The following is a 10,859-nucleotide window of genomic DNA, read 5'->3' on the forward strand; positions in this document are numbered from 1 at the left end:
GAGAATCAGTTATGACAATTATTGGAAGGTTCTGAAATGTGCTAATTTGGAAACTACAACTAAAGTCAAAGTGGGTTTGTGGAATCGTCACCGCGCTATGCTTTCTGGGAAATGTAGTATACTTCCTTTTAATTACGTCACCATGTTATTCGTGAAATATGTATGTAAAAGCATGGTATATACGTGACCGTATGCAAAATATCTTGTTTTCACAAATATAACAATATTTGAACATTTTCATTAGTCGACTTGGCTATCATTTAGCAAACATTAAGTCAATATGGAAGTGTAGAAACTACCATTCCCATCAGATTGTTTAACCAGGAAGTGGAAACCTTTGACGTGGTGCTGCTACAGCACAACAACATGACAGAGCTCAGTGTAACATCAGCTCAGGACATAAAATGGACTTGAATCGGGAAAAATAGAGCTTTAAAGATTGTATGTTAAGGATGAGACCCTTGTATTGTTCCTTTGCGTTATATCTCATCTTGTGTTTCATAAAACCTCATTCTGGAGATGAAATCAAGGCACAGGATTCGGTTTTGGTTGTGCATAGGAGGGAAGACAACGCTGGAGCCAGCAAAGGGGACGATGACAATCAGCATTCCCCAAAATCGACAGACACGGACCCTTCACTCAACCTGCAGTCTCCCGCTGCACATGCCGAGGAGATTAATAGGTTTGTGTCCAGAGTCCAGTCCCTGACTATCTCCTAAGCGTTACAGTCGAACTGACCTGACGTGACGTGCACGAGTAACATATGTGATGTGCGTTAATTGTTTTAAAACTACGTGAGATAGCTTAGATTAACAAATATGTGAAGAGAGAAGTAGGTGAGATTTTACTTTTTTTGAAAGATAAAAGTATTTTCTACTGCATAATGATGAAATGACGGCTAACTAAATATTTAATGTGACTGTCTGTTACAGTATGAATGCCTGTAAGGGATGTATTTGGGATAGTAGGCCTAGGCTATGTTTCTCAGTAGCCTAATGATAGTAAACTTACATCTTCCCATTAAACCCTCTACATGCTGTGTTGCATATGAGTAGACAGAATGACACAGAAAACTCCAGCAATGACACACTCCATCCCACCACCCATGCGACCAAGGCTGCAACGCCAGTTCCTCCGACAGTGAAGCCTATCTTACCAGTGCAGACTGGTGTCAAGGCCCAGGAGGAAGAGCAGTCCAGTGGAATGACCATCTTCTTCAGCCTGCTTGTCATTGGTCAGTTGAACCCTTAACCCCCCCCCCCCCCCCCTTCCTCCCTAATTGCTCCACACACACACACACACTGAGGAGCAATTAGGCAGAGAGGAAGTGGTATGTTTTGTCTGTGTTCATGATACTGAGGGTAGCCTACTGATTTACCAGATGTAGGAGGTTCCCATGGGGGATTATTAGCCTCTTAGTGAAATTAGACCTACTCTCCCTTTTCTGAGTGATGATAAGGTGGGGTGCTTTGATTTTTAAAAAATAGTTTGGTGCACACACGTACACATAGATAACTCGAATGAGATAGATGTTTTTAGAGTGATAAAAACAACACATACTGTTTACACACTGTATCACACACACACACATACACACACACACACACACACACACACAACCAAATCATAGAATACTTGAAGCCAGATTTCTGCCAGAATACCAGCATTGAAGGGAGTCTGTACAAAACATTACATCTTACATTGTTTAAGAAATTATTGTATCTAATATGTTACCACAGATGTTTTAGAAAGCGTATTTATGACATTTTTAACAGTGTTTAAAATAACATTGAATGACTAGGCAACATGTTGGGTCTTAGTTTATTGACAATGGCCAGTCCCATAGCCTTCACAGCCACTAGTCACAGTCTGTGAAGGTGACACAAACACTCACCACACTGTAATGCACGCCCAGTGTCAAACCGCACTTTCCTGTAAGCATTTCTTTGTTTCTCAAGCATTTTATTTCCACAGTTGTAAGAATCTACTCGGGATAGATGAAACATAGATCTGATAGATTATAAAAGAAAGATGAAAGACTCAAATCCAACAAAAAAAAAGATCATATTTAAACAATGGTCATACTTGTGTCAATGTGTCATGGCAAAGTCCATACAGTCATGGGGTCATAAGTTGTTTTGACAGTTAATGTGGAATGACTTAGTGGGGCAGCTGTGGCCCACTGGTTAGCACTCTGGACTTGTAACCGGAGGGTAACCCTAACCCTAACCCCGACCAGTGGGCCGCGGCTGAAGTGCCCTTGAGCAAGGCACCTAACCCCTCACTGCTCCCCGAGCGCCGCCATTGTAGCAGGCAGCTCACTGCGCCAGGATTAGTGTGTGCTTCACCTCACTGTGTGTTCACTGTGTGCTGTTTGTGTTTCACTAATTCACTGATTGGATTAAATGCAGAGACCAAATTTCCCTCACGGGATCAAAAAAGTATATATACTTATACTACTTATACTTAGTGAAGGTGAAGAGAAGGTGCTCTAGGTGATGTTACGCGGTTTCTAAGCTAAAACATTTTTTTGTCACATACAGCAAACATCTCCTCACAATACGCTAGCTGCCTGTCCCCTGAATACACTGTAAAAAAAACGCGTCCTCTGTCGACAGCCCAGGCTCCAAAACAGCAACAAAAATAGCCTGGTTCAGGCCGCACCAGGCTGTTTTTGTTGCCGTTCCAGGATGTTTTTGGAGCCTGGGCTGTCTACAGAGATGGCGTTGTTTACAGTGTATTCAGGAGACAGGCAGCTAGCAGATTGTGAGGAGATGTTTGCTGTATGTGACAAAAATATTCTATGAATGAAATGAAATGAACTCCTATTAGATGACTCAAATGAAACCTGTTGAGGAGTAAAATAAGCATAATATTAACAGCGCACTTCACACAATGATAAGCTTTCTTTCATAACATTGAAGGACTTTGAGAGCTGAGGGCGTAACTTTGACATAACACTGACTTCAAGTAAGATGCTAGCTTTTAACCTTCTGCCCACAGGCACAAAATGAGAGAGAGGATTTGTTTCAAGACCCTGACTTTTTTTTTTGTCTGTTTGTGCAGGAATCTGCATCATATTGGTGCACTTGCTTATTAAGTTCAAGCTACACTTCCTTCCTGAGAGCGTGGCCGTGGTCTCACTGGGTAAGTCCTCATTCAGGATTATGGGAGTGTGCGCTGTGTGTTTCTTGGTGTTTTATGCCCTCAACGTTGTCTTCAAGGCAGCGCTGCCTGGAAGGTACTAGGGTTAGCCATGGGTTAGGGTTGGGGCTAGGTTTAGGGTTAGGTTTAGGATTAGGTGCCTTTAAGTCAGCGGTGGCAGCGCTGCCTGGAAGACGACGTTGGGGGCATAAAACACCATCGAGCGCGTTGTGTCTCTTCTCTGGTACTGTAGATTTGTCCCCTCTCATAGCTGTTTGCATCATTCATGCACCTTCTTTGTTGTACCACTGCTCTGTCTGCCAACCTAGTGACTATATCTGAGTGGCCACGTCAATTTTAGATAAAATGTTGTAAAAAAACATGTTGCCACTCTACCGAGGAAAACACTTTTTGCAAGATACCATCGGTGAGATTGAAGATGTGAACTCAAAGGCTTGTGAGAGCTATTCTTCCTGAGTGTGTTTTCCTTGACGGATGGTTTCCTAGAGAGGAAACCCTTGTGTTCCTCTAAGGGAAAGCCCTCGTTTTTGCACGCGGAGGGTCAAGGACCCCTGAGAAAGTCCATAAAAACAATGCCCACCACAAGCGTGGTCGCTTCCCGTCTGTCAGCAGACGGATGACATGTAACTGTTGGCCACGGGCAGATAAAGCGGAGGTCGAGAGGAGGCTGAATCAGACTTCCTCTCTGAAGACTATAGTGCTCCTGCTCCTTCCTCTCTCTTTCTTTGTGTCCTTTCTCCCCTCATCCTGTCCCCTCATCCTCCTCAGACCATGACTCTCCCGTTTCTCTAATTTCTCTCACTTTTTCATGTCTTCAACTTTTCTGGCTGCCCTAATTGATTCTGAAACTGGAGGCCACCTTCCCCGGGCCTACCCGTTTTAAGCATATTAAACAATAGCTCCTTTTAAAAGGATTATGATAAGAAATTCCTTTATGCTCACAGCCTGTGTATTCACATAAAAGAGCCAGCCTGATAACACACATTCTAGTGGGGAATTCTAATTACACTGGTCATTGTCTCTACACCCCCCTCCCCCCCCCCCCCAATCCCCACCCACCCACCCAATCCCTAACAATTTTAGAGCTTTTTGTCAAGGCTCCACATTTAGTCAAATTTAACTGGCCTCTAAAGGTGCCTTTTGTGCTTCTCCCCTTTCTCCGCAGGGATCCTCATGGGAGCCGTCATAAAGATCATCGAGTTTCAGGAGTTGGCCAACTGGAAGGTACAGTGCCTCCAAAGCCCGCTTATCTTCATGCCTCTCTCTCCCTTGTCCACCCGCACTTTGCAGCACTTTCCTCTCCTCTCCTCTCCTCCCCACTCCTCTCTTCTCTTCTCTTCTCTTCTTCTCCCCTTTCTTCTCTCCTCCCCACTCTTCTCTTCTCTTCTCCTTGCCTCTCTCCTCTCCTCTCATCCCCACTTCTATCTTCTCTCCTATCCTCTCCTCTCTTATCCTCTCTTCTCCTTCCTCTCTCCTCTCCTCTCATCCCCACTTCTATCTTCTCTCCTATCCTCTCCTCTCTTATCCTCTCTTCTCCTTCCTCTCTCCTCTCCTCTCATCCCCACTCCTGTCTTATCTTCTCTTCTCCTCACCTCTCTTCTCTCCTCTCCTCTCTTCCCTGCTCCTGTCTTATCTTCTCTTCTCCTCACCTCTCTTCTCTCCTCTCCTCTCCTAATACAGCAGACTTTGCACTTTTTTTAATTTAGATTCTTAGTGAGTATTAGTTCAGGCATTAATGGGCGGCCCTGTGCCTTGTAGTGGTCTCTCCTCTCCTTTCCTCATCCTCTCATAATACAGTGGATGTGCATTTGATGCTCCTGGGCTAAATCTCAGTTCGGTCCTGGGTTTCCTATGTAGGAAATCAGTCGAATAGGAGGCATTGATTAGGTACCCTGCCATTTTAATGCCTTTCATACAACCAACACAACATGGGAGAATGTCTGCACTGCCCGATAGCATATAGAGACTGAACCCTGGTGTAAAAGGGGGATGTTCTTGGGGTGTTTGCCATCGACATGTTTGTACATGTGAGTCTCAATTGATACATGTTTAATGCATGGAGGTGGTTCGACGGGGGAGTCTGCCAGACCTGCAGCTCCGTCACGCTCGGCTGTGACGTGACGCGGTGTTGTTGCTGGCTCTCGGTTCCCGTCATTTTCTCACCCCCACCGCTCTCTGCTCCACCTCCCCACCCATCTCTCTCTCTCTCTCTCTCTCTCTCTCATCCTCCATCTCCCCTCATTATTTGCCTCTCCTTTGTTGGTGTACCCTTTTTTCCTCTCCTCTCGTAAATGGGCCTCTCTGTCCTCCCCTTTCTCTCTACCCCCCCCCCCCTCTTCGTCTCCCTCTTTTCTCTCCCTCTCATTTTTGGTTGTGCCCCCCTTTACCTTTTCTGTCTGTCTGCACAATGTCTCTCTGTTTCTCCCCCTGCTCCCTCCCTTTCTCCTCTTTCTTTTTGTTTAATGTTTGGATCTCTCTCTCTCTCTCTTTCTCCATCTCTCATGCATTTGCTATCTGTTCTCTAGATCTCTGCCCCTCCGTATCTCTTCCTGTCCCCCTCTCTCTCATTTTCCCTCCCCTTCTCCTCTGGTCCACAGGCTTCAATTAACATTTTCTTTCTCCTGGATGCCAGGAAATGAATGAGTATGTGCAAGCAACAGAAGAGAGAGAGAGAGAGAGGGAGAGAGAGAGAGAGAGAGAGAGAGACTGTTACATCTCTGCAGCACAGACAGTACTGTCTATTGTTTTCTCTTTTTTTCTTTTCAGGAGACCCCAATCCCCCTCCTCTCCCTTCAGCACTGGTAACCAGAGCTGTCGGTCGGTCCTCAGTAGCCCCCGCTTCCCTCTGTGGTCCTTTTGTGCCCCTTCTCTCATGTGCTGTGGCTCACTGAGCTCCACAAGGAGCGACCAGCCAGCCTGTCATTTGTATCTGTATTTAACATTGCTGTTCAACCGCAGTAAGAAAAAGTCCATACTATCCCAGCCCTAGTGGTTATACAGATCTGTGAAACATTTACAGGCTTTAATTGATTATGTGAGACAGGTAAGAGGTTGTATAGTGGTTAGACACCTGTTAAAGGAGCCACATGGAATTTTGTAGTGTCATATGTTAGGGCTATACACAGGTTGCATTTGTATGGGATTAAAATGTCAGTGATTGAAGAAACCAGTTGGTTTTTAAGCCCAGTATCTTGAACGTGGTGGGCAACATTGTTACCAAGACAGACTATTCATATGGGGCTAAACTGTCTGGTAGTCCCGTGTGAAAAGGGCTTTTCGAATTGTAGCAAACCGGGAAGTCAAGCAGACAAATATTTGGCCAGCCACCAACAGACAGAAACCGCGTTTGTTGCATTCCACAGGCCAGGCTAGAGACTGTGGGGCCTCTGTTAAAAAAAGAAAAAGAATAGTTGTACCAGATACTTTGTATTGACATGTTATCATTGCAACGACGAAATTGAGCTTGATGTTTAACCATACCATTTACGGGGCCTTTTTGCATCTAGCAATTCCTCGAGCACTTTTATGGAAATTGCAGTTGCCAGGAATAATGCAAACAATGTGTCATGGTCCGCTGGCCTTCATGCTTTCTGTGTGTGTGTGTGTGTGACTGTGTGTCTGTGTGTGTGTGTGTGTGTGTGTGTGACTGTGTGTGTGTCTGTGTGTGTGTATTCTGTGTACACGCCAGCTCTGTGAGTTTGTGCGAAGGTACAAGGCACGCTATTGGCTGTAGAAGGCTGCTCACACAGGCCCTCATAGCACGCACAACCGGTCCCTCCACAGCAGCGTGGGGAGCCGGGGGACCTCTGAGTCAGAGTGGCCTGGGGACTGGGCATGTGGCTGCCTGCTCTGCCCTGCCCTGCCCTGCCTCCGCTGCTCCGGAGCGACAGGTGGGGTGGGGACACAGGTGCCCTTCAGCTCAGTGCTGCTGTCATCACTGCTTGCCTTTGCCCACAGTCCTGCACAAGCGATGTAATATACATGAGTCTTTGCTCAGGCAGGGAGCAAACGGAGAGAGAGAGAGAGAGAGATCTCTTTTTTCCTCTCTCTTCAGCATCTTTGCTGGGCTTTCCTCTCTACGTGACGTCTGTTGTCTGTGCCTGAGGGAAGTTCCTCTGCGGCATGAGTCTCTCTCTCTCTCTTGCTCTCACTCTCTCTCTCCCTCTAGCTTGTTCACACCACTCTTTTGCTCTTTTTTTCCCCACCCACTCTTCTCTCATCCCTTCTTTCTCGCGTCCTTTCTCTGAGCTTGTGTGTGCTGTGAGCTGGAGAGAGGGCCTCTTTCTGTGTTTGTAATCACTATTAACATACATGGGAGTTTTTTTTAACTCACACTCTCTCGCACCGCCTGGAGAGTATTTTCCAAGTGGCCGTTTTTGCAGAGTGTTGAGTTCATTAAACGCATGCGAAGATGCATGCATGCGTGCATAACACTTCTCTCTGTCAGAGGCCTCCAATCTGCCATGCGTACACAATACCATGGCAATTACTGTCTACAACCACAGACACACGTGTTGGAGATCTGTGCAGTGCTTTGCCATGTGTTTGTGCTCATGGACTTGCATGCCTTGTAGATCTCTGCAAGTGCATTGCTTTGTGTTTCCTGTCCATAGACATGCATGTCTTTGCATGCATATCTCAATAAGTGCATTTTGTACGTGACTACGGAAATGCGTGAGTTTTGAGGTCTCTATAAGTGCGTTGTGTTTGTATCCATGGAAATGTGTGAGTTTGAGGTCTCTATACGTGCATTGTGTTTGTATCTGTAGAAATCCCCCCCCCCCCCCGATTGCATAGAAAGTGCCACTGATAGCAGATTGGTTTATGCTGAGTTGTCTCACTCTCAGAGTCAAGAGGAAATGGCCAGTTTGCAGTAATTTTTGTTAAAATGTTTCAGTTGTCCTGCCAGCATTGTCTAAAAGACACCGTCTAGGCTAACACTTGTGATATCTTGATTATGTGGATATTTTTTTATTTTTTTTCCATCTCTGTCTCCTCTCCTGTTTGTAAACATTTAAATTCCCCACAGCTGTCAGAGAACGTTCCCCAGTATTGTTTTAATGGAATGTTAGTTTAATGTTTCCCACATGGGCGAGGCCCTGAGTTGTTTTCTCTTTCATCGCGAGCCAGCCGCAGCCGGAGCTGCAGCCATAGCCTGAGTCTGGAGCGTCTCAGCATCTCTCCCATGGCTGTTGGTTTAATCGCCAAGCCCCGATGCCAGCGCTCTGAGAGCCCAGAGAAGGGCACCGTTGGCACGAGGTGCCAGTCTGTAGCCAGGGCTACACCTTCTGCTCACCTCCTCATCAGATCGCCAACTGGTGGTGGTAGCCATACTGGCACCAGACTGGCACCAGACTGGCAGACATTACATTATCCAGGCGGGCATTACTAATTTGTAGGGCTGTCAATCGATTAAAAAAATTAATCTAATTAATTACATACTCTGTGATTAATTCATCTAAATTAATCGCATATATAATTTTTGCTGTGAAGGTATTTTAAATATTTAAATTCAAATGAATCATGGAATAATCAGCATTAATGACATTAAAGTTCAAAAACTCTTTTATTATTATTTTCACTGTTCAAATAATTGCCATAATAATCTATGATATGACCTAATATGCTGAGGATGTGCTTCGGGAAGAAGTTTTTTTTTCACATACAAGGCATTTCAGGCCACAGATATAACCTAGGGGACACAATGAAAATTAATTAACACTCCCCTCAATGTCAACACTTATTTCTTTGCATTGATGTGCGACTATAGAGTTGATGAACTCGGTGATATGCAAATTCCTTGCTGCAGACATTGCAGAGGACTTTATTTTCAACACTTTATTTTTTTATCAGGCCATTTTCAACACCATCAGGCCATTTTTTAAAAGTAAATGTTCCAATCAATGATCCAGGCAGCACGTTTTCTTCTCTCTCCTTCATTTTACAGTCTAATTTTTACTGACTAGAACGGCTCGGGGTCAAAGGTCATACGAAATCGATTAATCTGCACTAATTTTTTTAATCAGTTATTTTTTCTCAAATTAATTAATCCAAATTAATCAGTTATTTTGACAGCATTACTAATTTGTAATGTTGAGATGGGTAATGAACATGAAGAGCTCAGTGGGTAAAAGTCTGCGGATGGGTATCAAGAAAGCACGACGGAAGTGCAACAGTTCATTTATCCATGCATTCCTTCATTTGGATTTTCTTGGGTTGAATCAAGCAAGAATGTAACTTCATCAAAGCAGGAATTTGGGGCCACTTAGGACAATTTATGCCAGTGGGCAAAATAAAACACAGGGATCATGAAGCACATTGCAGTGTAAAACTGCTGGACATTGTGTGTCTGCAGCATGTAGTTTGAAGAGATCGCCCAGCTCTAAACTCCGCACATGTAACCCCCCCCCCCCCCCGTCTAAGCGAGACGCTGCTTCATAACAGTCGAGTGCACAATGAGGAGCTTTGTTGACGGGGAGCCGCTAAATAATGTAATATGAGGCGAAGCCCGGATGCTTAGCAGCAGCACAGAGATGGAGAGAGAGAGAGAGAGAGAGAGAGAGAGAGAGAGAGAGAGAGAGAGAGAGAGAGCGAGAGCTCAACTGCCATGGATGCCACAGATGCACCCACTAAAAGAGCCTTTACACACCCTCTCAGGGCTGAGAAAGAGGCCATGAGATATACCACACACACACACACTGAGGTCAAGATGGGCACAGAGAAGGCTTGGCTGGCATGGCTGCCACTGATAGCTTTACTAATAGAGCTTATGCATGCTCTAGCAGGGCTGCAGAAACAACTTTGAGACACACACACACAAAACACACACAAGTAGACAGACAGACACACAAACACATGCATGCACATACACACACACACACACACACACACAGAGTTCCTTTGTCGCTCTTTCCCGCTCTCTCTCTCTCTCTCTCTCACACACACACACACACACACACACACACTTGGCATACACAGCGAGACACTCCCCACTAACTCAAAGCGTCATTCCAATGACCTTCGCTTTCTCATCACTTGTGCTATATAATGAAATCACTGTTGGCTCTCAGCTAGATTGGACCATTTCCCAGACTAGACGTAGGCACTATGTGCTATCTGCGCTCTGTGTGTGTGTGTGTGTATGTGTGTGAGAGAGCGGGAGATTGTGAGTGAGCGTGAGGTTCTGAAGTGTATTTTGGTATGTATGCCCAGATTGCACACACACCCATGTGACCATCGATGCCCTTAGATGACTGTTTATTTGGGCAGTGAGGCGTGACATTATGTGTTCAAATGTATGAGCAAGCATGTGTGCATGTGCCCTGATATACTGTATACATGCATGTCTGCGTATGTGGGTGCCTCCATGCGTCCATGCATTCATGTGTGTGTGTGTGTGTCAGGATGTCTTTGGGGGCCGTATATGCGCACAGATTGTGTGTGTGTGTGTGTGTGTGTGTGTGTGTGTGTGTGTGTGTGTGTGTGTGTTGTGTGTGTGTGTGTGTGTGTGTGTGTGTGTGTGTGTGTGTGTGTGTGTGTGTGTGTGTGTGTGTGTGTGTGTGTGTGTGTGTGTGTGTGTGTGTGTGTGTGTGTGAGTGCTTTATGAGTTGAGATGAGACACCCTTGCCCTGAGATAGTAGAGCAGCCTACAGGGGTGTGAAGGACAGGGCTTTTGTCATTAGCTTTTCATAAAG

General features: G+C 45.3%; 1 protein-coding gene across 1 annotated transcript in view; it reads left to right on the plus strand.

Annotated features, from left to right (window-relative positions):
- Positions 1-328: 328 nt before the first annotated feature.
- The window catches only part of slc9a8 (solute carrier family 9 member 8), a gene marked incomplete in the record, with an annotated part of 42,864 nt that continues 32,333 nt past the window's right edge, over positions 329-10,859 (plus strand). The window contains 4 exon segments of the mRNA XM_076276165.1: positions 329-682; positions 1,056-1,234; positions 3,067-3,147; positions 4,331-4,389. Of these exon segments, the coding sequence (XP_076132280.1) occupies positions 444-682; positions 1,056-1,234; positions 3,067-3,147; positions 4,331-4,389 (558 nt within the window).

Source organism: Alosa pseudoharengus, unplaced genomic scaffold, assembly GCF_046254945.1.
Source record: "Alosa pseudoharengus isolate Yale_2024_CS ecotype anadromous, Long Island Sound unplaced genomic scaffold, YU_APseudo_1.1 YU_APseudo_1.1_scf_9, whole genome shotgun sequence".
In the NCBI taxonomy this organism is placed as follows: Eukaryota; Metazoa; Chordata; class Actinopteri; order Clupeiformes; family Clupeidae; genus Alosa; species Alosa pseudoharengus.